Raw genomic sequence first — 11,112 nt, forward strand, 5'->3', positions numbered from 1 at the left:
GATCATTGTCTTGTTGGAAGACAAATCTCCGTCCCAGCCTCAGGTCTTTTGCAGACTCCATCAGGTTTTCTTCCAGAATGGTCCTGTATTTAGCTCCATCCATCTTCTCATCAATTTTAACCATCTTCCCTGTCCCTGCTGAAGAAAAGCAGGCCCAAACCATGATGCTGCCACCACCATGTTTGACAGTGGGGATGGTGTGTTCAGGGTGATGAGCTGTGTTGCTTTTACGCCAAACATAACGCATTGTTGCCAAAAAGTTCAATTTTGGTTTCATCTGACCAGAGCACCTTCTTCCACATGTTTGGTGTGTCTCCCAGGTGGCTTGTGGCAAACTTTAAACGACACTTTTTATGGATATCTTTAAGAAATGGCTTTCTTCTTGCCACTCTTCCATAAAGGCCAGATTTGTGCAATATACGACTGATTGTTGTCCTATGGACAGAGTCTCCCACCTCAGCTGTAGATCTCTGCAGTTCATCCAGAGTGATCATGGGCCTCTTGGCTGCATCTCTGATCAGTCTTCTCCTTGTATGAGCTGAAAGTTTAGAGGGACAGCCAGGTCTTGGTAGATTTGCAGTGGTCTAATACTCCTTCCATTTCAATATTATCGCTTGCACAGTGCTCCTTGGGATGTTTAAAGCTTGGGAAATCTTTTTGTATCCAAATCCGGCTTTAAACTTCTTCATAACAGTATCTCGGACCTCCCTGGTGTGTTCCTTGTTCTTCATGATGCTCTCTGCGCTTTTAACGGACCTCTGAGACTATCACAGTGCAAGTGCATTTATACGGAGACTTGATTACACACAGGTGGATTGTATTTATCATCATTAGTCATTTAGGTCAACATTGGATCATTCAGAGATCCTCACTGAACTTCTGGAGAGAGTTTGCTGCACTGAAAGTAAAGGGGCTGAATAATTTTGCACGCCCAATTTTTCAGTTTTTGATTTGTTAAAAAAGTTTGAAATATCCAATAAATGTCGTTCCACTTCATGATTGTGTCGCACTTGTTGTTGATTCTTCACAAAAAAATACAGTTTTATATCTTTATGTTTGAAGCCTGAAATGTGGCAAAAGGTCGCAAAGTTCAAGGGGGCCGAATACTTTCGCAAGGCACTGTACATTAGCATGACAGTTTGTGTTTTTCCCATGTCCACCAAAATGGGCTAGATGCAGACTCCACACATAACAGACACATCCAGTTCTATACTGACTGAACGAAGAACAACCCACAGCTCAGATACACAAAGCAATACAGCACACACTCACAAACACACACTCACAAACACACACTCACAAACACACACACACACGCAAACACACACACACACGCAAACACACACTCACAAACACACACGCACACACACACACAAACACACACTCACAAACACACACACACGAACGCACACACACTCCTACAACAAACAGTGACTTAATGGCATTTTGTGTTTGGATTGGGGTAGAGAAGGGTTACTGGAGTTGGCTAGAGTCACATTGGACACATGTTTACTGTACAGCTCTACTCTGCATGGGAGTCAACCAAGAGTTGTGATTGGTGGACAGGGATTATGCTCTGATAATGTCATGATGAAGTCAGATGATGTTCAGTGATGTATTAGGTCTCATGTTTAAATACCCCCCCCCATGGTTACCCCCATTCCTACAAAAACACCATCCCATTCCACTGTATTTTTCCCTCAGTCCGATTGCTCCCTCTATCAAAAATAAAACAAGCCCTGCTGTCGTTTTTCATCCATCCCTTCATCCCTCTCTTTCTGTTTCTGTCTTCTTGTGTCATATTCTCCTCTGTTCCTCACTGTGGAAGACAACACAAAGCACCAGTAAATCCTGTGAGTCAATACAACATCATGTGATATTATACAAGTCAGGAATCATCAACTAGATTCAACCGCGGGCCAATTTTATATTGAGCGGTTGGTCGGGGGGCCGAAACGTAATTACAAATCATTTGAAGACTGCATATTGACCTCAATAAGCCCAAACAGATATAATGTTTGACTAAAACATAATCATTTCAAACCATTTGTATACGATCACGTGTCTCTCTATTATTCATGGGGATACTTGGGAACAGATGTCTTTTAAAAAAATAACTTGGAGCTGATTTCCTGGTGTTTTTCCAGTCTTTTATTGTCCCCCGCAAAAATAAAATATATATACAGTACCAGTCAGAAGTTTGGACACACCTACTCATTCCAGGGTTTTTCTTTATTTTTATTATTTTCTACATTGTAGAATAACAGTGAAGACGTCAAATCTATGAAATAACACTTATGGAATCATGTAGTAACTAAAAAAGTGTTAAACAAATCAAAATGTAATTTTCCTTCATGTCTTAAAGTAATAATGGATTGTTGTTTCTCTTTGCTTATTTGAGCTGTTCTTGCCATAATATGGACTTGGTATTTTACCAAATCGGGCTATCTTCTGTATACCACCCCAACTTTATCACAACACAACTAATTGGCTCAAATGCATTAAGAAGGATAGAAATTCCAAAATGTACTTTTAACAAGGCACACCTGTTAATTGAAAGTCATTCCAGGTGACCACCTCATGAAGTTGGTTGAGAGAATGTCAAGAGTGTGCAAAGCTGTCATCAAGGCAAAGGGTGGCTACTTTGAAGAATCTAAAATATATTTAGATTTGTTTATCACTTTTTTGGTTACTACATGATTCCATATTTGTTCTTTCATAGTTTTGATGTCTTCACTATTATTCTCAAATGTAGAAAATAGTAGAAATAAAGAAAAACCCTTGAATGAGTAGGTGTGTCCAAACTTTTGACTGGAACTGTATATATATATTATTTTTTGCTCAGAAACCACCTGCGGCCGCCAGTTGGGGAACCCTGATATAAGTCATGAAGCAGTTCATTTTTATATTGGTTATTCCTATGAAAAATGGTTGTCTATAACTGAGGTCATATTCATGATGACACTGTATGCTATTCTAGGCCAATGCTTTGGTTTCCTGATCTCCTCTCCTCATGAATATTGCTATTGGGTGATTAATTACTCATGAAACTAGAACAAAACAAAAATTGCACAACATTTAATCCATAGAAGGTTCTTTTGGAGGAATGATTGTTGACATATATTTGACATTTGTATCTGAAAGCATTTTGGCCTTACCAAGGCCTCCTTTCAGACTCAAGACTCAAGGCTCAAGTTGGTGTCATATAAAGCTTTACCGCTTGCTCTGTATTACGAAGAGCAATTTGATTTTAATAACACATTTCTTACAAAAATTTATGAATATTGAAAAATACAAACATGACTATGGAAAATATATATATATTTTTTTTTAGATTTGGCACATTGTTCAATATATCGTTGAACATAATAGAATCTACAGCATATTGAAGTTCTAGAGTGGGATCTCTGTTACTTTTAGAGTTGTGATATTTGTATATTTCAATATCCATGTACTGTCACGACTTCCGCCGAAGTTGGCTCCCCTGCCTGTTCGGGCGGTGCTCGGCGGTCGTCGTCACCGTCCTACTAGCCACTACCGATCCCTTTTTCGTTTGTCTGTTGGTTTTGTCTTATTAGTTTCACCTGTGTGTATTTTAGTTTAATTAGCGTCCTTATATATAGTAGGTTGTCCCACCCTTGTTTTGTGCGGGATTGTTTTTGTTACTCTGTTGTATGGTGGTTTTCGTGTGGTTATTCTCCGGACTGTTTTGGTCCAGTGTTTGGGCTGGTCAATTGTATGCGCCCTGTGTGTTGGCGTGACCCTTTGTGCGCCGGAGAATAAATTGAACTATCTACTGAACCCTGCTCTCTGCGCCTGATTCCACCCACCACTCCTAGTAAATCATGACATGTTCATATTTTTGTATATAAATTAATTAATGTAAGAACATTGCTATTGAAATAAGAATACTACTCATATTACAGAGCAAGCGGTAAAGCTTTATGTGACACTGTTAGATTCTGGGTTAAACTTGGAACATTGTTGCACTCAGAAGTATAGTATATGAGGGGTGAAAGAGAATGTTTTTTACATCAGAAGTTAATGGTTATCTGTAGGAGCCAGAGTGGAAGGGAGGAAGTCACAGTATTGCTGTAGGGGAAACGGATGGACATTTGTGGATTAGGCAAATGAGGGGTTGAGGTCAGGTCAGATCCCTTGAAGAGCGAAGTTATGGTTTATTACCCTATTACCCTCTTCCTGTCAAACCATAAAAGATGTAAGGATTGGAGAGAAGGAGGAGAGTCTAAATTGGAGTATATACTTGTGATGGTGAAAACATGTGATTTCTAAATGCAGCTCTATCAACCCTTCGGGAAGAATTAAACTTGTTTAAGCTTATCTAGTGTCCGTTGAGTTATTTACTCTGAGAATGAAAACCTAACAGTTGGCATTGTCGGCAGGATTCACCACGATTTGTAGTCAAACCAAAGAGTACAGATCAGTGGAGCAGCAGCTGGCAACAAATAAGGTAGGCACAGTTCCTACACCTGTTTCCACTCATTTTGACATCTTGGAGAGATGAGAATCGTAGGCTGAACAATTATAGGATACGGACCTGGAGAGCATGAGTTTAATTCGGTAGGCCCATTGTGTAACGACTGGTCGTAGCTTTGTGGTATATGCTAGTACCATAAAGTTTAGGGTAAGTCTCATAAGTCCCGAGCAGGATAGTTCCAGGGGAGGGTAAAATTTCAAGATAAAGTCCCGAGCAGAATCAAATCAAAGTTTATTTGTCACGTGCGCCGAATACAACAGCTACCTTACAGTGAAATGCTTACTTACAGGCTCTAACCAATAGTGCAAAAAAGGTATTAGGTGAACAATAGGTTGGTAAAGAAATAAAACAACAGTAAAAAGCTATAAAAGTAGCGAGGCTACATACATACCGGTTAGTCAGGCTGATTGAGGTAGTATGTACATGCAGATATGGTTAATGTGACTAATGCGTCTGGCCCCGCAGCATTGTATATGTTGACCGGTTTAAAAGTCTTACTCACATCGGCTACAGAGAGTGTGATCACACAGTCGTCCGGAACAGCTGATGCTCTCATGCATACCTCAATGTTGCTTGCCTCGAAGCGAGCATAGAAGTGATTTAGCTCGTCTGGTAGGCTCATGTCACTGGGCAGCTCACGGCTGTGCTTCCCTTTGTAGTCTGTAATAGTTTGCAAGCCCTGCCAGGATAGATCTGTGGAGTGTAAATCTGATAAAGTCCTGAGCAGAATAGATCTGTGGAGGGTAAAATCTCATAGAGAGAGGGGAAGTCCTGAACAGGGTAGTCATGTGGAGGGTAAAACCCTAGTGTAATGGGTATATTGGCCAGACCTGTAAGAAGCGTGGAAGCCCAGTCTTAGTGGCTATGAGAGCGCAGGGTGTGAGTGTGTGTTTGAAAGAGGGGTTAGTTTTATGCCCTGTTGGGGTGGTGAACCATGACAGATTATGCAGAAATAGGAAGACAAGTGTGAATCATTTTGGTAATGTGGGTTATCAACAACAGTGAGGCAATATTATTTGAGGCAATATTGGAATAAGACATTAAGTCATCCGTATTCTCCAGTAATACATTTGCAGACGCTATAGTATAGGTTCTAATACAAGGTATTAATTGCCGTGACCAATTAATTATAATCCGGGGAAATGGGTCGCGCTACCTTGGAAAAAAGTTCAAAGGTGTGTTATAGAAGAGAGTTAACGAAATCTAAAATATCCAAGACACAGTCAAGAGAGGTTTGGGAATAATAACTATTCATATAGAGATAAACGGCCCCGTTCCTCCCTGTAATATGGAGCTAGAGGATTTTAATAAAGCCATGGAGGCACTGAAAGAAGCGCACGAGCATTCTACCAATTCGGCTTGAATATAGGAAAAATTTTGCAAACTGGATAAAATTGGGCAACATTACTCTGCTGACGGAGAATTCAAATCAAATAAAGAATTCAACTATGACTTGGCAAAAAGACATAAAACCAGAATCAAAAGCTTAATATACCAGCGTCTTGATGTCAGCATTCTATCAACAAAAAATACAAACCGATAAACCCGGAATTAGTAGAAGTACTCAGCCACAGAAAGACTGGGTACGGGAGTGAATCGATAGAATTTGCACTTCTGCTTTGATGGTAGGTTCAAACCTGTGATCAAAACGGTAATTGCGGGGGGAGTGGATGAACTAGATCAGGATGTTTTGAGAATTGAATATAACTTTGCTCACTTCGCAGACATCCGCGGGGTTAATAGGGCCACAGGGAAGTCACTAGCTATTGTTTCAATGGCCAAGGTAAATAAAAGAAAGGTAGCGAAAAAACATCAAAATGTAAGGAGAAAGCTCCCTGTTTTAGATGTGGACCTATCAGACTTTGGAAGAATGCGTGTAAGTAGGAATGGAACCTGCCACATTCGGAGGGAATGCCGCTATGCATCCGGAGGGAATGCCGCTATGCATCCGGAGGGAATGCCGCTATGCATCCGGAGGGAATGCCGCTATGCATCCGGAGGAATGCCGCTATGCATCCGGAACGAATGCCGCTATGCATCCGGAAGCCGAATCCGGAGGAATGCCGCTATGCATCCGGAGGGAATGCCGCTATGCATCCGGAGGAATGCCGCTATGCATCCGGAGGGAATGCCGCTATGCATCCGGAGGAATGCATCCGGAGGAATGCCGCTATGCATCCGGAGGGAATGCCGCTATGCATCCGGAGGGAATGCCCGCATCCGGAGGGAATGCCGCTATGCAGAGGAATGCCGCTATGCATCCGGAGGGAATGCCGCTATGCATCCGGAGGAATGCCGCTATGCATCCGGAGGAATGCCGCTATGCATCCGGAAGGAATGCCGCTATGCATCCGGAGGAATGCCGCTATGCATCCGGAGGGAATGCCGCTATGCATCCGGAAGGAATGCCGCTATGCATCCGGAGGGAATGCGCTATGCATCCGGAGGGAATGCCGCTATGCATCCGGAGGAATGCCGCTATGCATCCGGAGGGAATGCCGCTATGCATCCGGAGGGAATGCCGCTATGCATCCGGAGGAATGCCGCTATGCATCCGAGGGAATGCCGCTATGCATCCGGGAATGCCGCTATGCATCCGGAGGAATGCATCCGGCATCCGGAGGAATGCCGCTATGCATCCGGAGGGAATGCCGCTATGCATCCGGAGGGAATGCCGCTATGCATCCGGAGGGAATGCCGCTATGCATCCGGAGGGAATGCCGCTATGCATCCGGAGGGAATGCCGCTATGCATCCGGAGGGAATGCCGCTATGCATCCGGAGGGAATGCCGCTATGCATCCGGAGGGAATGCCGCTATGCATCCGGAGGAATGCCGCTATGCATCCGGAGGGAATGCCGCTATGCATCCGGAGGAATGCCGCTATGCATCCGGAGGAATGCCGCTATGCATTCGGAGGAATGCCGCTATGCATTCGGAGGGAATGCCGCTATGCATCCGGAGGGAATGCCGCTATGCATCCGGAGGGAATGCCGCTATGCATCCGGAGGGAATGCCGCTATGCATCCGGAGGGAATGCCGCTATGCAAGTATTTGCATTTTTCGGTTTGATCGATAATGGATCATAGAGATTACAGTTTCTATGTGAAGGAAGACGTATGAGATCACGTCTTACCTAACTTTTTAGTAGAGGCCAGGGATCAAATATCACTTATGATGATAAATTGGCAAAATCTGCCACAAGAAAACGTATGTTGAAGAATCTAGGCAAAATGCCAGGGGAATGGATTCTAAAGGTAACAAATTTAAATTATCTGGCCAAACGCTCCTTGCAAACTCAGAAAGCCTTTTTTTTTTTTTTTGACCTCATGAGACATTTTATGTCGTCTTATTCTGAAATAGATTTCTAGAATGGACGAAAGGGTGGAGGGGTCACAAGGAATTAGCAACGGGGTTACTAAACCTAAAATGAACTTTTAATTTTTTTTTGTTAGTTCACGAACATTGTGGTGCGGTTGTTATGGAGAATAGTACATGCTAAATAAAAGATACATAAACGTTGGTGGACTGAAACAAACATTTAATGATTGGAGTAAGGACAGGGAATTTACAATTATCATGTTTGGTTTATAATTAATACTTTTGGATTGTTGATTAAAATGTAGCATAGTGAATGTTAACAAATTGGGTATGCAGAATGCTGGAAATGTTTGGAAGGTTTTGAAATGGTTTCGGAAGGACAGGGAAAGAAAAGGGAGAGGAAATATTTTAATGGTGTCGAATGCCCTGCATCCTGACTTTTTGGTGAGACCTGATCAATCTCACTAGAAATGATAGACACTTGGGATTTAATTATAAAATGAATGAGAAATACCCGTTTCTACTCTATTTTACCATGAGATAAGTTTATTGGTTATTTGAATGTTTTTATTTTGTATTTAACATGTTTTTAAAAACACGCTGTGAATCATGGGTTCGAAGGGAAAATGACCAGTTCTCTGGGGTCCTAGTCTTTGAGTAAATATTCAAATGTTAAATAGGGATGACAGTTACAGTTACTACACAGTTACTACACACTGCAAACAATTTAGACTAAGGATGCATTGAGATACTGATCTTTCATTACCAGGCCACTTGTGACAGGAAGATAGGGACACAGGGGGCTGTAATGAGAAGAGTTATTACCGGCGATAAAAGGTTCCGTTTATAAATGTACATTCTAACAGGGATGATGTGTGTTAAGTTAAGAAGCTGGAATTCAAGTACTAGACTCAAAGTCAGCACTAAGGGCTGTCATTCTGAATTTGGGTTGGATAATTTATAAAATGTAGTTATGATTCGGATACAGCGAGAGAGAGTTGCTTTCGAACGGCGAGGGGGAGGGCACTGCTCAAATTTATTAGGCCGAGGGAGGCTCCAGAAACCTCATTTCTAAGTGTCCTCTGACAGGAAGGTTGTTAGAAAACTCACTGGTTGATAGTTAAAGTCAACAAGTAAGTTTCATTTTGTTCTCTTTTGTTTTACCATGTCAACACTTTAATGTTAAATCACATCAATACATAGAGATGGCTGGATGTTACAGTACAATTAATTGCATACAAGGCTCATAGTCTGTGTTTTGCGATTACACACAAGGATGAAAATGAAGGAGATGGCATTGAGACCAGCATCACGAGTATAGAACGTAATGGAGTTTTAGTCGCATCAAAGGTGGTGTGAAGTTATTAAACGTGTACTTTTTCGCTCTTTCCTTTGCAAGTCAATATGTTTTTAGGTTTCGTGGAACATAAGAGTGATCATTGTTCCAGAGGAGAGACTGATGTATATTGACTAATTGATTTGAGAATGTTTTAGTATGTCTATAACTGTAGAAGTGCATTAGGAGTAGTGACTAGTGTGTTATGGGTTAGATGGAATGATATATGTACAAATGTATCTGTAGCAGGAGGCGAGGTACACATGAGGTGTGTTTGAGACAGAATGATTACATAGGGCTGTTAAGTGGGATGGAATGTGACTGCAATGGAGATCTGTGGGGGGCTCATATATTAAGGTTGTGGTGATAGAGGGGTATCATTCCCAGAGACTATGTATATTGTTACAGGAGATGGCTCATAGGAGAGGGAGGACAGCTAACTGTGCACAATATAGGGACTATTATGAGGTTAAACTACAGTTAAACATTACACATACCCAGATCATGGTGAGAGTAGAAAAGATAGTGGTGGCATTTCAGACAATAAGGTAAACTTTCAGGAAACACGTGATTCAGTTTTGTTAGGTTGGATATTCTTCCAACTCATTAATCTCTTTCCCAATTTCTAACAGCCGGCGAACACTTGACAGATTACATGCAGTAGTTATTCTCACGGCAGTCGATGTAGGGACAGTAATTGAAGGAGGCTATAGTCATGGGCCATGTTAGTAGTAGCAGGGGTTACTTTAGTAGCATTGTTGGGATATCAGTTTATGAGGACTCATGCCAAATGTCTGGGTAGCTGGTAACTGGGAGACTGATGGGAGTACCGGGGGCTGTTATTCAAATGGCACAAATTAGTGATCTTGCCATAAGGGAGTCTATGTTGTCAGGAAATGACCAATGTGTTGCAGTGTGTATATCCTCAGGAGAAAGTAGCACATGAGAAGCAGGAGATAACCAAGGGCACGGGCTGAATTCTGGAGCTTGAGTGTACATCAAGATACACCAGGCAGGGGGTGTTGGCACAGTGTTGGTCTGGTCCACACAGTACTCCTTACAGCACCTGCAGCGGTAAAGATCGTCATGTCTCTCCTCGGTGGGTGCATTGTTCTCACGAGAAGTGAGGTCCAGCGGCATAATGGGTGAGCTTGAAGACACCATGACAGAGGAATCAGAGCTAGAAGAGACTAGATTCCACTGTACACATGTAGATGGGTTGGGTCTAGGAGCTACTTTAACATCATAGTTGGGTTGGGTTAGCTGCTTTATTGGTTAATGCATTATATGAAAGAGGATAGATGTTGGGGTAATTGTACTCTAAACAACATTTTGAGGGCACTGATGTGAAAGCATATACAGTGCTGAGTTACCTTAAGAGGATGGAACCTTTATTAGGGATACGCACTTGCCTTTCAGGTGGCAATGGAGGAGATGGGGAACAAAGTGAAAATGACATGGCTTGGGAACACCTCTCAGAACCTAGGGCCGGGAAAGGGGAAGACTGGGCGAAAGCATGAGGAGGCTTTTTAGGGCTTTCAATTTTGTGGAATCCAGCAGAAACGTATCCTGGAGGCATAGAGTCAGGTAAAGAGAGAGTGGGAAATATCATGGTCTCAGACTTTTGTAGTCAAGTATGTATAATTATGCATAGCTTAACACATTGTTAATACTGTTATGTTTTGTGTGGCTTTTTGTTGCTTTCCAAGTCTTATGCTATAACTCTCTTAGGAACCAGAAGGAGAAAGTGGAGAAACTAAAAGCAACTCAGCTGGAAGGGAGGAAGCCAACTGCTTCAGCTGGAATGTCATTCTGTTGAGTGATGAGAGATGGAAATAGGATTGTGTATGGTGTGTTCATAGAACAGAGGCCATAAGTCTCTGAGTTTGTAAACCTCACGGTGAAGGTTTTGTTATCGTTGTTCGTTCATTTATAATCATGTTTTATTTTTTTGTTCA

At 42.0% G+C, this 11,112-nt stretch overlaps 1 protein-coding gene across 2 annotated transcripts in view; it reads right to left on the reverse strand.

The window, feature by feature from the left end:
• Window positions 1–1,003: 1,003 nt before the first annotated feature.
• The window catches only part of LOC121841385 (basal cell adhesion molecule-like), a 118,261-nt gene continuing 108,152 nt past the window's right edge, over window positions 1,004–11,112 (reverse strand). For both annotated transcript variants that reach the window (XM_042309236.1, XM_042309230.1), the window contains one exon: window positions 1,004–1,819. In XM_042309236.1, the coding sequence (XP_042165170.1) occupies window positions 1,817–1,819 (3 nt within the window). In that variant the 3' untranslated portion in view covers window positions 1,004–1,816. The remainder of the gene's footprint in view (window positions 1,820–11,112) is intronic.

The sequence above is a fragment of the Oncorhynchus tshawytscha genome, linkage group LG03, assembly GCF_018296145.1.
Source record: "Oncorhynchus tshawytscha isolate Ot180627B linkage group LG03, Otsh_v2.0, whole genome shotgun sequence".
Taxonomy (NCBI): domain Eukaryota; kingdom Metazoa; phylum Chordata; class Actinopteri; order Salmoniformes; family Salmonidae; genus Oncorhynchus; species Oncorhynchus tshawytscha.